General features: G+C 34.7%; 1 protein-coding gene across 1 annotated transcript; it reads right to left on the minus strand.

The window, feature by feature from the left end:
- Positions 1-810: 810 nt before the first annotated feature.
- mcm6l (MCM6 minichromosome maintenance deficient 6, like) lies at positions 811-22058 on the minus strand. Its single transcript, XM_056468201.1, has 17 exons — positions 21967-22058; positions 21753-21899; positions 20602-20712; positions 19364-19613; positions 15116-15281; positions 12998-13143; positions 10892-11042; positions 10572-10713; positions 10341-10482; positions 8544-8651; positions 8288-8443; positions 7118-7246; positions 6440-6601; positions 6246-6357; positions 2959-3159; positions 1814-1953; positions 811-1149 (listed from the first exon to the last, which is right to left on the minus strand). The coding sequence occupies exons 1-17, from the start codon at positions 22053-22055 to the stop codon at positions 1027-1029; spliced, it is 2475 nt and encodes an 824-aa protein (XP_056324176.1). The 5' UTR covers positions 22056-22058; the 3' UTR covers positions 811-1026.
- Positions 22059-23799: the final 1741 nt, after the last annotated feature.

A 23799-nucleotide genomic window follows, 5' to 3' on the forward strand; every position in this document is an offset into this window, starting at 1 on the left:
CAATCATTTCATCATTTTTGTATGTCTAATTTGAAAACGCATGGTATATTTAAGTCCACGTGAAAAAAATACTATAATTTACAGAAAATACTAGTGTTTTTGAACCATATGCTAAAGTAAAACTTATCGTAATATGTTCACAATGACCGCATAGTGTAAAAACTTTGGTGAACATGTTTAAATAAATAGACTACTGTAATATTGTATTAGCTTTTACCACAGTAAACTGTGTGCAGTAGTAAAAAAATACCCCTGCTTATATCACTGTGTTGTATTACTATCGTTTATTTTACTATTATGCGACTACATAATTACCACAACAGATTAACTAAAGTATTTATGAGGTGTAATTCAAGAACTTTACCATAATATGATCCATGTAAATACAGCAATATTTACTACTACAAGTTAATATTCTACCTTTCCATGTGGTAAAGTCTATGCCCATTTAAGTAAAGGTCAATTTACACAAAGTTGAATTTAGACTATTAATATAATTCAAATTTTTATAATTTTTAAAATATCTTCAAGCCAGCTGGTGGCAATAAGGGCCAGAAACTAAATCTAGTTTATAATAGATCATATTTTCATTATGCCAAGTAGCTTCTATACATAATGTTTAAATAATATAGGCATAAGTTGAATACAATTGACATGTCAATGTCCAAAAAAAAAAAAGCCTTTCATAAAATTACCAAATGAAAACTTTCAGATAACTCAGATAATACATTTATTTAAATAAGACTTCCATCTAATACTTCACTTCTTTTTTACATTGAATTATACATCAGTTTTCACGTTAGGGTAGATGATGGCTTAAAAGGCACTGACTGCTAAAGATATTGAGGTGCACTGAAACATGCCGCCACCTAGTGTTCAAACAAACACATGGCAAAAGGATGCAAAACAGAAACATTTATTTCTCACTTAATAATTTGTTTGCATATTACATCAATCATGACTTAATATTATAGTAGCATCAAACCAGTAGGTAAAAATCATCAAGTTTGGTAAACCCAGCTTGGATTAGTCTTCCAGTATATAATTGGGATTCACCACCAGAAACGGGTCATCCTCCGTGACGGGCTCTTCTCCATCCTCACTGACCTTTTTCAGCCCGGTTTTAGTCAGCTCTATGATGATATGATCCTAAAATTAAGAAACAATGGTATTTAGACACAGACAGAGAGAGAGAGAGACAGAGAGAGTGAGAGAGAGAGACAGACAGACAGAGAGAGAGAGATATAGCTTTTCTATAATAATAATAATAATAATAATAATAATAATAATAATAATAATAATCAAATTATACAGAATATAAAAATCTAAAACAGTTTAAGGTTTACAGTTGATAAAAGTTCTGCTATTTTTGAAAGATTCACTTTAAAAAAATGTCCTTCAAAGTCTAAAAGCAATAAAAAAATGAACAGTGTACATGTACACATGTTTTTCAAGCCAATCTAAAATGTGACCCTGGACCACAATAATAGTCTTATTGAGATTTATATAGTCCCTGAATAAAAAATAATAATAAAGCTTTACATTAATGCATGGCTTATTATGATAGGCTAATTTTTGCCTGAGATACAGTACAGCTATACTGAAAATATGCAATCTGATTGTTTAAAAATCTAAATATAAAAAAAAAGCCTATAAAAAGTCGTCTAAATTAAGTGTTAGTAAAATCAAAGATTTTTTTTTTTTTAGGTTTTTACAGGAGGAAATTTACAAAAATTAGTTTTTGCATAAGAAACCTAAGACTGGTTTTGTAGTCCAGCATCACAGTGTTGCAGAGTGATAAATGCATACTAACAAAATTGACGAGTCTGTACAGCACTCTCTCGATGAGGTTCTTCTTAGCCACGAGTTCAGCTTCTGAATCAATTTCACTCTCCATCTCCTTCAAGTACCAGTTAATGAGTTCACTCTTCTTCAGAGACGACTCCTCATCCGCTAAAAACACACAAATAAAATCCAAGTCATACATCGAGATAAAGCATATAACAGATAAGAAAACGTCAGTCAAGCTGGGGTTTTTTTTTTCAACCATTGATTTATGCTTTTTATATTTTTTACATGATCATCGACCTGGTGCCTAAAATGAAAATATTAATTTTTAAAATAATGTTTTCATGACATCAATATGTCTGATTGATGATGATAATAATGATGATCAGGGGCGTAGCGGACATTTTAAAAGTGTGGGGGACGGCTGTATGAGATCATATGTTCATATAATTATTAATCACCTGTTTCTAAATGGTCTGTCTCTAAAAGTGAGGGGGACGGATCCCCCCCCGTCCCCCCCGGTTGCTACGCCCCTGATGATGATGATGAATTCACAATGTAAACAATGCCATTGACCTGAATGAAGCTCACATATTTACTGATTTTTACAGCTGAAATCGATCAATAACTGATTTGGATTGTACTATAAACACACTTATAGCTTGCTAATTGTTATAACAAATCAAGCAGAAACAGGGAAAATAAAATGGTCTGAGGATCAAAAGATGTTTGTGGTCGGCCAAACTGAAGCAGGATTTTCAGGGCAGGAATCTTGACAGGGTTCACGTTTGTTTTTATTTCCGGTCAAGCAAGTAAAATATTAGGCAATATAATAATTAATACTTCTCAAGCGTACATTTTGTCAAAATATTGCACCCTTTCCTGCTTATCAAGTGCTTCCCTATTAGATTCAGAAAGTTCGACACATTTCCCCCATGGTTTAAAAAGCAAATAGCAGCTAGAATCATGAATGCAATCCATGTTGTTTTTTTTACACACAAAGTATCACCAGTTTGAATGTGCATACGGGTAACTGGCCTAATGTAAACAAGTCCAAACCCCCAACATATTCAAAAGGCATAAAAAAATAAATAAAAAAATGTAAACGGATTAAAAAGAAAATGGTGAAAAACCAACAGCAAACAGTCTGAGATATATTTTGAGACTCACACTGCTCCAGCTTCTGCATGTGCAGCACCAGCAGGTTGGAAATTCTCTTGTATTCTGCGAAAGACATCCTAAGTGCAGGTTTGGCTGCGGCTGGTTTCTCTTGTTTTTCAGTCTGATCAGTCTCCATGTCCTCCACTGCATGACCATTCACATCACCTCCATTCTGACCTTCAGTCTCTTTACCAAACAGCTCGTTCTGATCTGTGGAAAAAAAGTCTTTAAATTAAAATCAGATTTGATCTCTGCTTGTGAAGCTCACTTGATTGCCATTTAGTGTCTTTTAATCAAATAGCATTTACAGAGTTTTAAAGGTGGCCTTATGTGTATGCCTAGGCTGTCAGAAAATGAGAGTTCTGTATATGGAAATGGCAATACCATGAGCCAAACGCCAGTTTCGTCATTCTCATATAAATCCCCAGTGAAAAACACAATCAGAACACAAAGCTGTTGCGTTACTTACTGGGCACGGCCTTAAGATTCGCATGTACTTTAGGTCACGTTCTACATCATCCGGACCTGATGAGCAGCCATGTCATCAGGAGAACACACACATGGCACATGGTATCATTATTATGCAACACCAGGCTGCGTTTTGAGATCATAATAAATGATACATTTTCTCCCTTACTTCTAAGATTATATTAACCTTACCATGTCTGTGAGACATTATTTTGAAAATGTGAGAAAGTCATAGCCAGCTGCAGCAGTTTGTTTTATGCGTTACTTACTAAAAGCAATGACTAGCCATTGATTTAAAGCTCGTCAGAATGCAAAATGCTGGATATACAGATTATAAATTTATTGAGCACCACAATGAAAAGGTGGTATTTGTATCTTTTGATAATCTATCATGTTTAAAGAGAAAATTTAATGGATATGTTTGTAATTTGAAGTAACAAACACATATAGACTTCAGAGTATTGCGTTTAATGCATGTTTACCCATCGTGTCTTACCACTCAGCTCTTATTGCTCTACAGCTCCTATTGGCATTTCTCTGGAGTGAAAGAATAGTAATACACTTTATTAAAGATCATCTGTTTATGCAGAGGTTGATATCATTTTTTGGCTTTGTTGACATTTACATGATGGCTTTAAAATACAGCACAATACATCCAAGTCCATCACTTCTGTTGAGTTTAATTATAATTGAGCCTATATTTTAAGTTACTCTGTCTAGTGGTTTAAATTAGATAGCTCACTCCAGGCTTAAAAAAAGCTCTCCACCACTCAAGCTAAAAATATTTAACAGGGCATCTACTCTATTGGTCAATTTTTTTTGGACAATTTTAATTACTGAAGTACACTGTTAATTCTTTATACGTACTATGTAGTTATCAGAAAACAATTTAACTTATTGAATTCAATGCAGTATATGGCACCTTTAAGCAGATTACGGAAAAAAAAAATCCTGTATGGCAAACAGCTCAATATAGCACCGCTAGATAGCGCCTCTAACACATCCAGTGATCTTGTCAGCATTCAAGCCTTATTCACACTACAAGCAACTCAGCGGCAAAGCGACAAGCGACCGTTCATTTCAACGGAGAGCGAGCGACCTCCGGTATCCTCCGTCTATGTGAGCAGCAGCGACCGGTGGCGACCAGGTGTTGAGCGACGCGACAAAGCTGAAAATGAAGAGTGATTGAGCGACAGCCAATACGAGCACCAGTAGAGCTCACGTGATCCTCTCTCAGCTTGCTCAGAGGCCGGTTGTATTTGTACTAATTATATCTACACAGACCTGCGTTTGCAGCAGGTTGCCACCAAGCGGCAACCTCCCGCTCTCCCTCAGGAGGCCAATACGGAAGTAACTGAAACTGCAATTCATCAAAATTCCACTAGTCCTGGCTCCATATGGAGCAAATTGCAATTGAGCCCACTGTTAGAATGGCCAACTTTACAACAGAAAAAAAGGTGTTTACAGCCTGGTACAAAGAACGATTTTGGTTCATATAGCTAATATTACCCTCCATGACAACTGTGAGGGGGGTGAATTTTTTTATAACTCATCCATTTCCTTTATATTAGGTTATATTAAGTTTGCATAATTAAGGGCGTGGCCACTTGAGTGACAGCTAGGTCTCGCTGGTCGCCGTCACTTCACCTCAGCTGAATCCGGCAGATTAGCCACTAATCTCGGCATATTCATCGTATTTTTGTGTTGTTTTATGTGGCTTTACACAGTCAGCTGTCTTTTGGACTTATTTCTTACAATTATCAGATGATATGGGATGCTGTGTGCACTTAATTGTGCTCACAAACCATTCATGTGGCCTCGTTTCCCATGTGAGTAATGTTATATACTTATACACCATCTCTATAAATGTGTGTGTTTTATTTAAGATCATTTATAATTTATAATGTTCTTTAGGGCTGTAAAGCAGTCCAGAATGTGACAGATTGATTAGCTGTAGGCTCTAGAACAGTCATCTGAAGCCTTGTCATACAGTGTTATGCTGGATTTCATTAATAGTCTTGCATTTACTAACACAGAATATATTAGAAGTGTTTGGAAGTCATTCACGTTTTTCTCCTGTAGAAAAACATCATAGGTAATAAATTATCAAGCGTTTCTCCCAAAGTAAAGTCTGTCTGCCAGGTCTAAGCAAAGTGCCAGCAGGTGTCTGTAGCTCCGCTCACTCTCTGCCTCTTTGCCCTTGTTTAGTATCCCGCCGTGGGTGCGATGACGCGCGAACAAAATGGCGACGGTTGGCCGCGCCTAGTTGTAGCTTCTTTTGCGCTCTTCAGTAACCTACGGGTGACGTTACGGATGCTACGTCCATATATTGTACAGTCTATGGTCGCCACCCAGAGAGACAGGAAGCTACAAAGTCGTTGCTAGTCTGAATGAGACATAATATACAAAATAAATCTGAAAGTGCAGGATTTTACAGCTATTTAGTAGACCCTTTATGTCTGAAGTCCACTAAATGATGACCCTCAATGAAAACAACAACCCCCCTCTCCTAATAAGTAGAAGGAGAGGAGGAAAAAAGACAAAGAAAAAAAAAAAACAAGAAAAAAATGAAAGGAAAAGGAAAAGGTGGAGGAGAAGGGGAGAAAAGAAAAGAAAAAAAGAAGAAATAAAGAAAAAAGATGAAGGAAAGAGGGAAAAAAAGGACAAAAAAGGAAATTGTGTTTATACAGAAAAAACAAAAACAAATCAATAAAAAAAAAAATAAATCACATACCTTATAAATCTACCAACTCAAGCATGACATTAAGATTTTTGACAGTCTAATTTAATTTCACAAAACAGAATGATAAACAGAAACTGCATCTCACCATTTATATTGTCCTCATCATGTTCCTGGTCAAAATTGATATCAGGTGAGTCAACACGAATGATGGACTTATTCAGGAGCCTAAATGCCTCTTTCACATGTTTGGGTTGAACCTATTTCAAAGAGATAAAGAACGTTTCCAACTTTGAAGTAAACAGTAATGTTTTGAAGCAGTTTTTTTGAGCACTGGCAGACCTCATCTGAGCAGTAGAGTCTGGCCATGCCCTCAGACAGACGCAGCATACTCTCCAGCTGCCTCACAGTGATCCGCCAGGCTGATTTAGTGGTTCCTCCTCCATCCCGCTGCCGCAGACGCTTGTACTGGTCCACCACAAACTCCTGAGCTTCCACGGTTATCTACAAACACATGTATATGAGGACAATCATCTTAAAAACTATTAAAAAGCACAGCTACACCAAAAATGATTTTCAAGTCATACTAAAATCTGCAAGACATTACCCGGACTGTCTAATTTTAAATCAAACTCAATACAATGGGTATGAAAAGTATTCAGACTCCCTTAAATTTTCTCTTTGGTATATTTCAGCCATTTACTTAAATAGTTTTTTTCCTCGATGTACACACACCACCCCATATTGACAGAAAAAACACAGAGTTGTTGACATTTTAGCTGATTTATAAAAAAGAAAAACTGAAATGGTCCTAAGTATTCAGACCCTTCGCTCAGTATTTAGTAGAAGCACTTTTTTGATCTAATACAGCCATGAGTCTTTTTGAGAAAGATGCAACAAGTGTTTTACACCTGGACTTGGGGAAAGGATTTTAGCAAATGGTTGCAATATAACCAAGAGTGAAAAACGTAAGGGGGTCTGAATACTTTCCGTACCCACTGTATAATGAATGCATCTTGCCTTTGGCTGAAACTGACGGGCGAACAAGATATATCGCTGGATTTCATCAGTACTGTAAACTCTTTCTACGGACTCAACGTTCCTGGCATGAAGATCTACAATACGCCGGGCGATGGCGTAGTCTGTTACCTGGTAGAAAAACAAAGTATTGGTTAATTTTTTTTAAAAGAACTTTGACATGTACTTTTTTAGGGTTAATAAAATGGGGTTAATTTATTAGTATACAAACACAGTCAAAACTGTAAAAATGTCAAATACAAATAAAAAAAAGGTGAAATACAAATAAATTAAAATAAACAATTTAAAATAAAAATATAATTTAAAAAATTAAAATAAAACAAATAAAAAAATATATAAACAAAAAAAATAAATATGAATAAAAATATAAACAAAAATTTTAAATAACAAAAAAATGAATATAAATACAAATGAAAAATAAAAATCAACAACAAAACAAATATATTTAAAAAAAATAAATAAATACAAATAAATATATTTTTATATATACATAAAATAATTTAAATAAATAAATAAAAAAAAAATTTAAATATATAAATGAAAATAAAATGATATAAATAAAAAAATCTAAATTAATATATATATATATATATATATATATATATATATATATATATATATATATATATATATATATATATATATATATATATATATATATATATATATATATATATATATATATATATAAAGAAATATTATATCTTGCAATTTATTTCTGCTATAAAAAGCTGATGTTTCAGCATCATTCCTCCAGTATTTTATTTTTTTGAAATTCTAATATGGTGGCTAATGCTCAAGAACTGCACTTTAAGATTAATTGATGAACAGTAAGTTTAAAAAACTAAAAATAAATTCATTTGAAATCTATTCAGAAGCTTTCATAAAGTGATTTATTTATATCAATGGCATATCAGCAGCATTCACAATATCCATGGCAAGTAATAAATATTTAATACATAATTTACAAACATACGTTTTTTTATAAATAAGCATTATGCAGAAAAAAACACAGATACTGATAAAATGTCTAGATATTTCAATTAAGTCCCTTAATTGAAGAAAATATTAATTACATAAAAAAACAACACTAACCCCAAACTTGAACATTACTGTTAATTGTCTAATTCAAGCATTAAGATGCTGTCTGACCTCATTGCATTCGTCCACCAGAATGAAGAAGAGATCAAATCTGGACATGATGGGTGCAGACATGTTGACGTTCTGTTTCAGAGACTTGGCACGGTTGTATCTGCCATCTATAGGGTTGGCAGCAGCTAAGATGGAGGTGCGGGCATTCAGAGTGGCCTTAAACAGAACGATTTAGACAAAGTGGATTACAGAGCAAGCAGATGATGCTTTCAGACAAAACACATGCTCAACAGGGAGGGCACAAACACACACACACCTTAACTCCTGCCTTCGTGATGGAAATGGTCTGCTGCTCCATTGCTTCGTGAATGGCCACCTGGTCCTTAAGATCCATCTTATCAAATTCATCAATACAACAAACCCCCTAATTTGTTGGTGGGAAAAAACAAAACAAAAACGTAAGTATACGCATAGCAACAAGAATGTTAATATTAACAATGCATATAGGTTATGTTCGCACCCTAAGATGCGAATTAGACTTATGCACACGTTGGAATATCATATAAAACATTTGCAAATATTGTATACTTTCCATCTAAAGTCAAAGAGGAAAAAAAGACAGGCACTAAATAAAAATAAAATGGATTTTGCTACAGTAGAAGAATCCACTGTGGGCTTTTTTCTTATATAATCACTTGCGCCTCAGAAGACGAAATGCAATGAATGTGCGGTGACTTTTAGAAGACACTCTTTAGGACAGCAGACAGTTCTGGAGGTAATAATAATAATAATAATAATAATAATAATAATAATAATAATAATAATAATAATAATGAACCACTGGGATGATAGACTTTGGCTGAAGGATTTTAGAATGACCAAGACCACATTTCAGATGCTTTGTGGCCCGTCCGCTGGTTTGTCCATGAATCCGGTCCCATTGTGCCCATTTTTGTTATCACATTAAAAAGAAAAATCATGTGACGTTTTTTGATGTGCATGCTGGAATTTATTTAGCAAATGTGTTTCCATCATAATATTTTTTTTCTTATCACGCAAAATGCTTTTCCTAATCAATTTTTAAACTTTAGGCTACGTCTACACTAATCCGGATACATTTGGAAACAGCATTTATCAAAAAATGCTCCATGTCCACACTATTGTTTTCAATTCTCTCCGTCATCCATTTAGTTTATGTACTGCTCATGCACAGACTTGAGACGATTTAACTGCGTAATATCCGCCTGCGGTTTATTTACTTTCCATCTCTTAGAAATGCCATGGCAAAATGTTGCAACTGTCCCCCGCTGAACAACAGCTCCCAGTAAATATTCACAGTCCTTTAAAAGACAGGCAATATGGAGCATGTACAGTTGAAGTCAGAATTATTAAACCCCCTGAATTATTAACCCCCATGTTTATTTTTTTCCCCAATGTCTGTTTAACAGAGAAGATTTCTTCAACACATTTCTAAATCATAATAATTTGAATAACTCATTTCTAATAACTGATTTATTTTATCTTTGCCATGATGACAGTAAACAATATTTTAACTAGGTTAACTAGGCAGGTTAGGGTAATTAGGCAAGTTATTGTATAACGATGGTTTGTTCTGTAGACTATTGAAAAAAATAAAGCTTAAAGGGCTAATCATTTTGACCTAAAAATGTTTTTTTTTCTTTTTAAAACACCTCTTTTATTCTAGCCGAAATAAAAAAGACTGCTCCTTGCTCTGTTAAACATAATTTGGGAAATATTTAAAAAAGAAAAAAAGCCAAAGGGGGGCTAATAATTCTGACTTCAACTGTACAAACTGACATTAATCTTTAATAAAGCTGTCAAAATGGACAGCATTCAAAACATCTGCTTTACAATGTTGTCCACTGTGTTAGCTGAAATGGTCACATGACTAAACTGCAACACGAAAACTTTGAACAATTTTCAAAAAGATTTTTATTTTCCCTAAAAATGCCATCTTATTGTGCATGCAAGGCCAAAACGGAGAGAATTTTTTCTTTAAAATGTATGAAAACACATAGTGGACATGGCCTTATATTTAAATGCAATATTCCAAAAGCGTGAATGGAAAAAAACTATGAACTTGAAAACATACATTATCTGCTAACATAAGTGCTCCTGCTTCAATGACAAACTCATGCGACTCTTCATCTTTGACCACAGCAGCGGTCAGACCTGCGGCACTGCTGGCTTTACCACTGGTGTACACCGCCCTGGGAGCAAAATCCTCCACATGCCTGAGCAAAAAAACACATACATACATCCAATACAGCCATTAGGTTTCCTATGCAATATTTAAACTCAGTGAAAGTGAAATCATATTTACTTGAGAAACTGGCTCTTAGATGTACTGGGGTCTCCAACTATACACACGTTGATGTCTCCACGTAAAGACGTCCCCTCCATGGTTGTTTTAGCAACACCACCAAATAACATGAGCAAAATGCCACGTTTAATTTCATCATTGCCTGGAAAACAGACAGAAATCATTACCGCTTAGTAAATGGTCATACAGATGTCAGTTCAGTGCTGAAAAAAGGCAGCAGAAGCTAAATAAACTCTATAGACTAATATTAATAACCATGTTTACTTGTTTACTACATATACACTATTCAATAATAAATGTAAGAAATGAGTTCTGAGCACCGTGAATGGTGGGGAAGAGACTTGTGCAGAGGTTGTGATAGAGATTCTTATCTTGGCTCATCTCGAAGACTTTCTCCCATTCCTGCACGGTCATCTGGTTCTTCACACTCTCGGCTGTCTGATCCTCCTGACGAAGCTCCTTTCCTCCAAACTAACAGAACAGGGAGAAAAACAAAAAAATACAAATAAAAGCTACAGATTAAAGTGATACAACTGAAAAGGTTTAAATAAATAAAACAAAAGCACTAAATATGATGGCATGTAAAAAAAATGTAAGAATAAATGTGTAGAACTGTAGGAATCAACCAAAGTGATTTTTAACATAATATTTTTTAAAAAAAACCTAAACTGAAAATAAGGTCCGGGGAGTTAAATTTATGCAACTGAAATGCTTTTCACAGTGTCATTTTCTCAGTTAATCGTCTTGGTAAAGCAAACCCACACTTCACATATTGCTACTTCAGCTAACTTTCATCATAATGAAGCAAGTCCACACTGCAGAAATATTTACCAGTTAGTGACCAGATGCACGAATGAAGTGCTGATTCAAATACAGCATTTTAGTCAACAGCTATGCTTCCTTTCACCTTTTTTTATGCGCATTCTGGATGAGCGTATTAAAAAAATGCTTGATGGAAATGTCAAGATGTACATACATTTTGAAATGTAGTGGGACTGAGTGGGATAAACTTTTCATTCAATAAGAAAATGCATAAACTATGATGGAAACACTTTTACTGAACGAAAAAAAAAAAAAGAGAGATCATGTGATGATAAAAATTTGTGTGATGGGATGCATTAATGGACAAACGAGCAGACTGACCAATGCGAAACATCTGAAATGGTTATGACATTTTCGAATGACCAAAACATTTCAGTATAATTATTATTATTACTATTATTATTATTACTATTATCATCATCATCATCATCATCATCATCATCATCATCATCATCATCATCATCATCATCATCTTAATTACCTCCAGAAAAGTCCATTCTGATTTTTCTTTTTGATATTTGGCACCAATTTATCAGGAGGTGACGATTTGGTTCTCTTTCACTCATTGGATGGAAGAGATGCTTTATCCGCACATCTTTTATGCAATATTCCAGTTTTGCATAAATTTAATTTGCATTCTTGGATGAAAACATAGCTAATGATTCCGTCCCTCCAAAACTATATTAGTTAAAACTAAAATGTAATCTAATTTTAGTTTCAAAATTGTTGAATCATCTTGATTTTTAAAAAAATGCATTAAAATAGTATTTAGAAGTGTAATGTTACAAGTAGTTGTTGTAGTGTGTGGTGTTTTTCTTTATCTCTCTCTTTCTTTTGCTATCTCTCTCTTGTGCGCTTTCTCTCTTGCGCTCTCTCGGTCTGAATTATTCACCGGTGCAGCGGATTATGGCGGATCGTAATTGGCGCTTGGACGGTTGGTGGCTGTATTTAAAACCTCAGACAACATTGATTCAGCTCTTTCGATTCCCCGCTCATTATTCTATGTCGAGATGTTATTTGAAGGATGAAAATGAGTGATTTTTGCTGAAGTCTCTTATGTGGTGTTTTGTGAGATGCTGATGTGAAGTTATACATTCTAACCTGAGAAACCTGGTTTTCTGTCTCCCTGTCTGGCTTGGAGCATGGTAGGGAGGTTTGGTGCCTTCAGTTTATTATTTTCGTTTTCTCCTGAGTTGTTGGTAGGGAGGTAAGTTTTCAGTATTTTATTTTTCTTATTTATTTTTCAGGGAACTTGCTCGTATTTAGTTAGTTTGGTTTATTGTCATTTATTTGGCTTAACCCCTCTTAATGTTATTTTGCTTCTTATTTTCTGTAAATAAATAATATTTTCTTGTTAATTCTCAGTGGTTTGTGTTTTGGTTTATATTTTGGGGCACCAGGGGTTATATTTTTAATCCTCGTTATCTTGTTACGTTTTGGTTGAACTTTTTGATTAAGGATTTTTAATTTAATTTGTAACAGTAAATTGTAATTGATGGACCCAAATATTTCAGACCTAGTTGTTATTTTTTTTTGTAAACAGTTGACAGCAAATAAACAGCAATGACTACCTGCTACAATTTATGTTAAAATTATTAACTCACCCGTGGGTTGGTTGGCGCCACATAGTTAGCCAGGAAGGCCAGTCGGTAGGACAGCTCTCGGACACCCAAAGCTTTGAGTCCCTGAAGACCATCAGCTTCAAAACCCTCCTTCCCAGTCACCCTGCTGCTGGTTTCTGCCCTTGTGCCTGAGAACATGAGAAGTACAATTTAAACATGACTTTAATTGACACAATTATGCATTTATTTAACCCTTGTGTGTTAATGGGGATGTTTTCCAGCCACTCTGGGGTGATTTGAAGTCTTAACTTGGCCACAACTTCCACTGTGTTTCAGCAAATGAGGTGCCTTTTGGTGACTAATCTTATTTTGACACATATTTTGGGAAGATGCTTTGAAATGGTTTTAAAAACTCAATACACTCTGGGGCAGGGGTTCCCAAACTTCTTCATTCCGGGACCTACGTAGGCAAGGAAGTCAATTTTAGGACCCACCATAATATTTTAATATGGAAAAATTAGTAAAAAAAAACTTTACAGAGCAGTTATTAATTTGCTTAATAAGAATGAACTTTACAGTTAATTGCAATACTAAAAGGTCTTATGAGAAACGATTGTGTTAAGATGCTAAAATTGTAAGAGGAATAACTGAGTACTGAGTTAGTACTTCGTACTCCCACAGGAAGCCCTTGGCCATTACATATTGTATCCATTCAAGCAGTCAAAATTATCGGCTCCTGTCGTTTGAGCTTTCAGTTCTTCGCAAAATACAAAAAAAATAAATCCTCAACGATGTCAGTGGAGTCAATGTACCTGAAATAAGCCAGCAACTGTGCACGTTTTGCAACATCTGTGCTTTTGTCAAGTTGTACAGCAAATACAGCACTATTGTGGATTTTTTCACTTGTTTAAATCGCTTATATAAGAAGACATTTCCTCGGGACGCCATTGTACAGTATGATCAGAAAGTGAAACATTAGCTATCTTTACCGAGCATTTCCTTAACGATACCCATGCAGGCCGGCAGCAGCTAAAAATGCAGCTAAAAATGAGGCTCGACATGCATTTTGTGGGAGGCTGGCTGTACCTGTTATTTTTTGTTGACAAAAATCCTTTTTTTTTATATTTTATTTTTTTTATTATAAGAAAATATGATTGACCTTCGCTGACATATGCAGAATGTTTTGTTGTCAACTTTTCCATTTTACGAAATGATTTGCAGCTGCTGTCATGAATCTTGTACGTTACTGATGTAAACACATGAAAGTTCAACACTAAAGAATCGGACTCAGTCATTCAGTGAATGCTGATTCAGACTGTTTCAGCTCATGTGTTTTAACTTAAATGATTCATTTGAAAAACAAAAGTCTCTAAAAAGTCGTTTGCTCATTATCATATTGGTTTAAGTCACTTTGTGCTGAGTGACTTTGTGTGACCCACCTTTTCTCACTGTGCGACCCACTAGTGGGTCCCGACCCACAGTTTAAAAACCCCTTCTCTGGGGAAACCCTCTCATTATGTTAGTGACTGTTTTTGCCCCATTGGGTTCTATTATAATAAAATGTTTTGCTTGCAAAGCCATATAATCTTGCATTCTTGATTGTTGCAGGTTTTCCCTGTTGGGAAGAGGTAACATTTGTAATTTTTACTTTTGATCATCATTTGCAGTGCAAAAAAAAAAGGTTAGTTTCTGGCTTAAAATTAGATGGTTATATGGAGAATAGAGTGTGTGTGGGTGGGTGAGAGAGACATTTGTGCACTTACCTTGATATGTTTGAGAAAATAAAAAACAGCTTAGCCCTCAAAACATAGTAAACATTGTAAACAAAAGCACATTTATGCTCACACATTATAATCTGCTGTTTTACATAAAACTCCACATAAAAGTCTGAAACTTTCTTGCACAGGCCTATCTAAAAATGTAATCATGCCAACAGATCAACATTAAAAATTAAACGTTTTACCTCTTTCAAGCAGAGAAAAACACAAACAATTAAGAATGCACTTGACTAAAAAAAGGGGCAAAAACCACCACAAACATATCAAAAGGGTAGTCAATTTCAACACTACACACGGTTTAAATTAGATACCTATATATTCTCAAAAATTAAAGAGAAGAATACATTTTAGACTTTCTGTATTCATAGAAAAACATTAGTACCAGCGAGTGCCAATGCGGACACATCAGGAACAACAATCAGAGTGCCGGTGAAGTCGCAGCGATCTCCTGCTTGTGCGGTTTCCACAGCCTCTGCCCTCAGAATCACCTCCACACTGCGGGGAATGGATCCTCTGGGCAGCTCTGCCTGCGTCTCCTGGATGCGCACCTGATACAGAGTTACAATCTGTGTGAACTGGAAGTTTTGGAGACTTATTTCAGTATGTTAATGTACTTACGACTGAAATTGAATATTGAGTAGGGGACAGGACTTTCTTTTTGCACATCATTCCCTAGTAGCAAACTAACAGTAAGAGGGGTGTGGTTAAGAATATTGTGGATGAAATGGTCAGACTATGATTGATGATTACTAAAGCAAACTTTTTTTTTTTCCAAGGCATTAACTTGGATTAGGTTTACCCTAAAACTAAATAAATGCGCTGGCAAAGTATACATTGTAAATTATGATTTCACACAGTTAAGTTTTTCTACAAATATATTTACAGGTGAAAAAGACAGAGCACTTAAAACTATGAATGGAGGCACATATGAGCATAAACAGGTGTTAAAGTCCCCATGAAATCAAAATGATCAGTATCTATGATTAAAAACTTGCATTTAGAATATAGAAACATTTATAGCTTCCAGGTTGACACTTTTGCCTAAATGGACCAACAATGAATTTCAGTCACCTCATCAAATCTTCTGACCAATCAAATTCTCTTTAGTATCTGACATGTACTTTATAGGAGATAAATGTTTCAGACCTTGTAAATTTATATAATTTCCTTTGGTGTTGGTAAAGCAGAAGTCTGCTTTAGCATTAAAAGGCACCTATTTGACCCCTTTTTGCAAGATGTAAGATAAGCCTTTGGTGTCTCCAGAATGTCTCTGTAAAGTTTCAGCTCAAAACACCCTTCAGATAATTTATTATAGCCTCCAGAACATGCCAATTTTGATGTCTGAGAACAGTGTAGTTGTTTTTGTAGCTTATGGTTTTAAATGCAAATGAGCTGCTTCTCCCCACCCACTGTTCCACGTGCGTGTCTGATTCTCATCATGCGTTACTTTAGATAAACAGCCGTCAGTGATAGAGAAACACGGATGAAGCTGAAATACAGCTCAGTAGTATAGACAAAATTACCAAGCAAGTTTATTTCATGTATTTGTGGTGGATTAAATTCAAGTATTTCTGAAATGAGTCACACACAAATGCCTTTTGCAGTTCACTTACAAACACATGCGCGTTTACTGACACCATGTGGCTGTGGTGATTATAGCGGTTAAGAATTACATAGCGATTTTACTGTCTTTATTACAAACATGCTCACTTTTAATGTTTTAAACTTATAAAACTTCAAAATAATAAATATCACAGATATTGTAACATTTTAAATCACTGGGATTTGGCTACTGTTTTAAAATCAGGAAACTTGAGAAGAGAGAAAAAAAAAGACTAGTGTTTCTATCACTTCAGTATGACAGTGGACACACTATAGATACACACAATTCTGTCCAAACAGCTTACAAAAGTTCATCATAGGTGCCCTTTAATATTACATGAAACACTGCTGGTACGCATTGACTTCCATAGTATTCTTTTTTCATACAATGGAGGTCAATGGGTGCCAGCATTCTTCAAATGATATTTTCAGGGTTTCTGCAGATTTCATAATGTCAAATTTAAGACTTTTTAAAACATTTTCATGACCATTAAATATTAAATTTAAGACCTATATCACAATATCAAAAACACACAACTTGTGTAAAGAAAATGCAAAAATCACAAAATTTGTGATAAAATAAATGTATTCAAATTGAACAGTACTAAAGACAGGTTAGATGCACCACTGAACTACAGAAAACAAACAAACAAACATCTTAATTGATTTATACTTTTGCCTGGTGCAGCATTGCACACCTCACGAAACAGATGAGGCTTTTATACTTGATGAGTTCACCATTGAGATATTCTTTTTAATGACAGGGGGCGGTCAAAAGAAACACAGTAAAATCAGACAAACAAACAGAAGTAGAAAGTTTCTGGAAACTAGGTCATATTAATATCATTGAAAATTTTTAAACATTGTTTTTTTATTATTTTTATAATATATTATAATGATTATAAAATATTTTTATAACCATTCAAAAATTTTTAAATCAAACCATGCATCACTTGCTTTTGTTCATATCTCGGACAGTTCTACATATTAAAGTTAAATATTAAATGGCAACAGAACATGAGTTGCTCTACAGTTATTTAAAAAAAATAAATAAAAAACTGTAGAAATTTTTTTTATTATGGCAAGATTAAAAGCAAAAAAAAAAAACACACACACACACACAAAAAAAGTACATTTACTAAAATACTGACGTTTTTTGCTCACTCAACAATTCACACATTACTCTCTGGCTAGTTTCTGTCCTCTACTTATAAGCTAAAAAGGCAATAATAGTCCAACATCCTGACCATTATCACCAATAAAGCCTAGAAATTGGGCATCAGTATACTGTAAACTGATAGACTCATATACATTCTTTTCCAGTTATCAAAGACATAATTTGTTACTTAATTTTTAAAGTTTGTAACATGTAAATTGTTTTAAACTAAATATTGTAATGTATACGTCAGTGTAAAACCTATGAATGGTGGAAAAACAAATTCTGTAATATTAAAACCACCTGGGTCTCCACTTTTGCATGGCCTCTTTTTTGTTTTAACAAACTTTTCCTTTGGGTTTTTCCAAACTTTTCCAAACACTATCCTTCTTTTCCACGGCTGTTGCAATTTCTAGCCAAGAATTATTGGTCATCTGGTTCTCCCTATGATCACGCATGGACGATCATAAAGATGTCTGTACAGTCATACCCGTTTCAGACAAAGTCTCTTCAGAATGTTTCATATTCAACTAAAAACAAACGCGGCGCCACGCGAACTGTTCACCTGAGTCTCAAAAAATTTTGTGAGCTCCTCCAGCCGAAATCATGTCGAGCACAACCAAAGTAAACCTCCGCAAACACAGCGATGATGTCACATTCGCAGCACGCACTGAGTTTAATAACAGAAAGCTGATTGGCTATTGCATTTTGGTCTCATTTGTAGTTATAATATCGCAAATTACATTAGGACTAGTAAAATAAAGAATACGATACGGAAACCAAGCAACAACCAAGAAGAATTAAATGAGCATTAGATGTAACGTTACATGGACTTCGGAAAAATAAGACTTGTGCAAAAATATAAGACCTAGAACAGCCAATTTAAGACTTTAAGGCCTAAAATTTCGATTTTTAAACTTTGACAATGTGGAAACCCTGACTTTGTGTTCAACAGAAAAAGAAAAACGAACCTTATAAAGGTTAAAAACTGCATACGTGAGAGCAATCACAGGGACTACACTGCCAGCCATAGAGGATATCCAAAAGAAACACTGTCTGCGCCGAGCACGCAGTATTCTTAAGGACACCTCTCACCGACTGCTCACAGACTGTTTTCTCTCCTGCCTTCCGGCAGACGCTTCAGGCTCCCCCGGACAAAAACCAGCAGACTGAGAAACAGCTTTTTCCCCAGAGCTGTCTCCCTTTTGAACTCTGCCCCTCACTGACTCTTTTGCCCCCCCCCCAATACACCCCCACACTCCTCTAACTTATACTCCTCACAATCACTACACTATTTAACATTTGCACATTTAAAGTTTGCACATATTCATTGCACCGATTCATTTACTTGAACTGTACATACCCACTGCACATGGACATTTGTAATTATGTTTATCTATCTGCACACTTCTGCTATTAATAGCATCCTGTACATATATTCATTTATTGTAAATCTGTTCATAGCTAATACAACCTGTATATAATGTTCATAGTACATCCATCTGTAAATATTACTATAGTTTTTCTATAACTGCACTTTATAAATTATACCTGTATCCTGCACTTGCTGCTATTGCACTGCTGGTTAGACCTAAACTGCATTTCGTTGCCTTGTACTTGTACGTGTGTAATGACAATAAAGTTGAATCTAATCTAATCTAAATGATGGGTTAATGTTCATTTATTAATGAACTACCCTTTTAACCCAAATGTAAAATTGTGAGCCTTATGAAATAATCTAAATCATTCCAATTTAAACAAGATATGGTATAAAAAAGGCCCATTTTAGATTTACATATTTGGCAAAAGCAATTCTATTTTTCTTTGTAGTCTGGTTGCAAACTGTAAAAGGAAACACAAGTTTACCCTTACCTTCTGGAAGTCAACAAAGCGTGACTTGTTGGTGTCGAGCATGAAGCGGCGGCGGTTTGCACACACAGGGTTCTTGCAGATGGTGGGCTGTGTGTATTTGAACTGCTGCTCCACATCTTTGATGACCGACTGACAGTCCAGGCAGAGGAAGGTGCCACTGACCAGCTCTGGATGCACGGGGTGGGTTCGGACAACCTGACCGCTGATGCGCAACAGAGTGCCGATACGGACAGTGGAGAGCTCGCGGATCCTGGATAGCACAGAGAAAACAACTAATTTTACATGCAGAGAAGTTAGCCAATCTAAACGCATAGGAATTTACATGATAAGAAATAAACATGATAAGTGGGTTTAAGCCCTTAACTCATGCCCCCATTTCTTGAACATAGACATGAAAATGACACGTTCATCTTAAATGATTGTCAATCCTCAACACTTTGGTGAACAGACTTAAGCTTAAAAAGGTTTTCAAAAGTTTTTTAAAAATGATTATAAAAAAAAGTGTTACGGGCCTTTAAGTTTATGAAGATAAAACAATAACTGTATTTATACGTATATTAATATACTATAAAAATGTATTTTACAAAACGTATTTCAGCCCAAATTTGGCAGATTATATTCCAAATTTGAAGTTGATATCTCAAAAAAATTTGCTTTTAGTGAAATTACTGGAGTTTTCCAGTAATTGGTCAATGGTGTCAAATGCCGCACTAAGATCGAGTAGAACTAATAGCGAGATGCACCCTTGGTCATCAGCTAAGAGTAAATCGTTGGTTATTTTCACTAATGCAGTTTCTGTACTGTGATGGGCTCTGAAACCTGACTGAAACACTTCAAAAACATTGTTGGTCTGCAGAAAGGAGCATAATTGAGCAGAAACTACTTTTTCTAGTATTTTAGATATAAATGGAAGATTTGAAATAGGCCTATAATTAGCTATGTTGCTGGGTTCCAGTTCTGGTTTCTTAATAATAGGTTTAATAACAGCTAACTTGTAAGGATTTGGAACATGGCCTAAAGATAAAGAAGAGTTGATAACATTAAGAAGAGGTTCTCCTATAACAGGTAGCAATTCTTTCAGTAATTTTTCCAACATTCTTCAGACTATCTTCATTTGTGTTTCACTCAAACATGTTTAAAACAAGGTGTTGAATAAATAAATGACAATTTTCATATTTGGGTGAACTATCACTTTAAAGAGTGTCTAGACAAGTAGTTTTAAGCACAGAAATGGTTACTTTTGCCTTGATGGAAACTCCGAAAAAGCCACATAAAACTCTTTGGAAGGTGGAATATTTCCATGGTCTCTGGCAAAGTGACGAACTGCTCTGCAGAGAAACGGGTAAACCCTGAAAAAAAATGAACAAACATAATTAAGAAAGATGACAGTACAAATTTGAATTCAAGATTATACACTTATGAAACAGAGGAGGTACCTTTTCGCTAATTAATCAATTTACAGGTTATTACATATTTAATTTACATGTCAAACTTTCACAACTATTGTACACAATTTCAAATGTATGAAATTATATGAAACAGTTTTGTAAAAACCTCTGCTTCAAAAACACTCAAAACGTAGTACTACTCATACGATTTTTCCATACTATCAGCCAGTGGTGTAGTCAGGACTATACACATGTATACTGCATTTGCCTACTTTTTTCCACAAGCTGTATGGGTATTACGACTTCTGAGGATCAATAATTGCGTATACCCTCGGTATACTCACCTTAGCCCCCTATATTTCAATTCAGCCCCCCTAAAATGTTTGTGATTACCTCATGAACTGAACAATAAATTATTGCCTCAGTCCCCTTTAAAGCCAATCTCAGGGTCTGCTAAGCTAAGCATAAATAAATGATTGAACAGGATTAAACTATTAGCATCTCGCTTAAAAATGAACAAATTTGTTGAAATCTTTTTCCTTTTTAAATGGATAGTTCACCCAAAAAAATGAAAATCATCATCATTTACTCAACTTTAATTTAATAAATAAATAAATAAAACAACTATATATATATATATATATATATATATATATATATATAAATAAATTAGTTTTGATATATGTATAAATATGTATGTATATATGTATAAATATAAATTATTGTAAATATATGTTTCCAACCCTGCTAGACTTTCTTCTGTTGAGCAGAAAAAAAGACATTTTGAAGCAGGAAACCTGTAGCCATTGACTTCCAAAGTATTTGTTTTCCTAATATAAATGTCAATGTTTACAGGTTTTCGGCTGTCTTTGAAATATCTTCTTTTGTGTTGAATACAATAAAGAACCTCGTTAAGGTTTGGGAACAACTTGAGGATGAGTAAATAGAATGTAAATTTTGATTTTAGTGTGAACTATCCCTTTAAATCATCAGTCGTTAACCTGTAGTACTCCTCCTGGATGGTGGTGGCGAGCTGCTGGTTGTAGTGCTCGATGTTGCTGAAGCTCACGGTCAGCGTGTTTCTCTCCGGTCGGATCAGCTCCTGCGCGTCCGACAGATATAAAGCGTCGCCGTTTTTATCCTGGAACCTGATAAATACCAGACAGATTATAAAACACGTAAATCCACCTCATTAGTGCAACCAGCTACACTCACTCTTCCAGAAACTCCAGAAACAACTTCTGACATTTCTCGGACAGTTCATCGCGCACGTGCACGCCCGCCGCTTCAGTTCCAGGCTCCATCACTCGACCAATACACACACCTGGCGAGCAGGTAATGACACAGCCAATATACCAGCGTCATGACGTCAACTTAACGACGTACGTTTCCATAAATTGCTAACACATTCTGTGTGTCCCATTGTGTTTTCATTACTGTAAGTTACTTTATTAATTATTTCTTAATTTGTTTTTTTATTATTATTATTTATTGACGTGTTTTTCAATTTATTGTAACGCTCGTGGATATATTTTGTGTCTGAATTTATATTAATATTTTGTGTAATGTTCCATACTAACCGTTCGTGCTGTACAGACCCCTATGATCCTACGTTTGGCGGTCGCCCATATTAGCTTTAACGGAGTATTTCCACGAAACATTTTAATTTATACTTCATAATTCACTCTAAAGCACAACTAATTATATCTTACTGTATTAAGTTTTATAAAAATGTATATACAAATGATAGAAACAAAAACGACTCTGAAGCGCGCCCATTTCATGATAAATCTTCTTACTGAACCGACACTTTTCGGTGAACATACTGAATCGGCTCACACAATTCATTTGCGGATTGTCTGATTTGAATCGGATTGTAGTATTTTATGTCGTCTGTAGACTGTAATTTAGTGAACTGGTAAAGTCTGGATAGAAGCTGCGGATACACACATCAATAGCATATTTTCTGTAAAATTGTATAACAATAATTAATATTTTTACAGTAACGTTACTGTAAAGGCTGTGCTCAGGGTTGGGCATTAATAAAATTGAGAAGTTTAATAAATAATACGGTACAACTAGTTTTTACATTACTGTGACGGTTTAGGGTTGGGGTAGACATTAATGAAATACAAAAGTTGTCAATTTAATATGTATTACAAAGAATTATCGTACCTTCCGGCCGCAACATCTAATCTAGCAAGAACCGAGCTATATTTTAGTCTATGTAACCGAGTCAACCTGACTCAATGATCCGATCGGAGCGTGTCATTGGTAAACAAATCAAGATATATAACCTAATTCTCATATATTGCCGCATTTTTTTACTATTTATAAAGTTTTAAATATGTTTTTTAATTCCCTTTAACATTATTTGTCGTCAGTTAAACCAGAAATGAGACAAAGTTGCTTATCAAATCAAATCCACATATAGGCCTACCTAGCATCAACGTTACATTAAATGGACATTTTACCCCAAAATAGAAATGTTCTCACGGTTTACTCTTAAGAGATGAAAAATCTAAATCTATAATTCAGTTAAATTCATCTTTATTTCTATAGAGCTTTTACAATGTAGATTGTGTCAAAGCAGCTTAACATAGAGGATTATAGTCGACTGAAACTGTCAGTCCAGTTTTCAGAGTTTAAGTTCAGTTCAGTTTAGCTCAGTGTGGTTTAATTTTCACTGCTGAAAGTCCAAACACTGAAGAGCAAATCCATTGATGGGCAGCTCTACAAGTCCCGAACCAAGCAAGCCATTAAGGATTTTGATACCATTATTCACATTACAATACTATACCAACTGAAGTATCGTGATACCAAGTAGTATTATAATACTGTAATTCATAACTCAAATCTATGAAATAAAGAAAATTGTCAGAAATACTATATTTTATATCTTATAATAGGCTTACTTTAATTGATTTATAATTCCCTTATTATTGAAAAAAGTATTTGCACATCACTTTACCTAAACTATTTTGTAGATTACTGACAGACAAAAAGTACATTAAAATAAAGATGCAAATTATAGCGAACGAAATTCGT

Source organism: Danio aesculapii, chromosome 2, assembly GCF_903798145.1.
Source record: "Danio aesculapii chromosome 2, fDanAes4.1, whole genome shotgun sequence".
Lineage (NCBI taxonomy): Eukaryota > Metazoa > Chordata > Actinopteri > Cypriniformes > Danionidae > Danio > Danio aesculapii.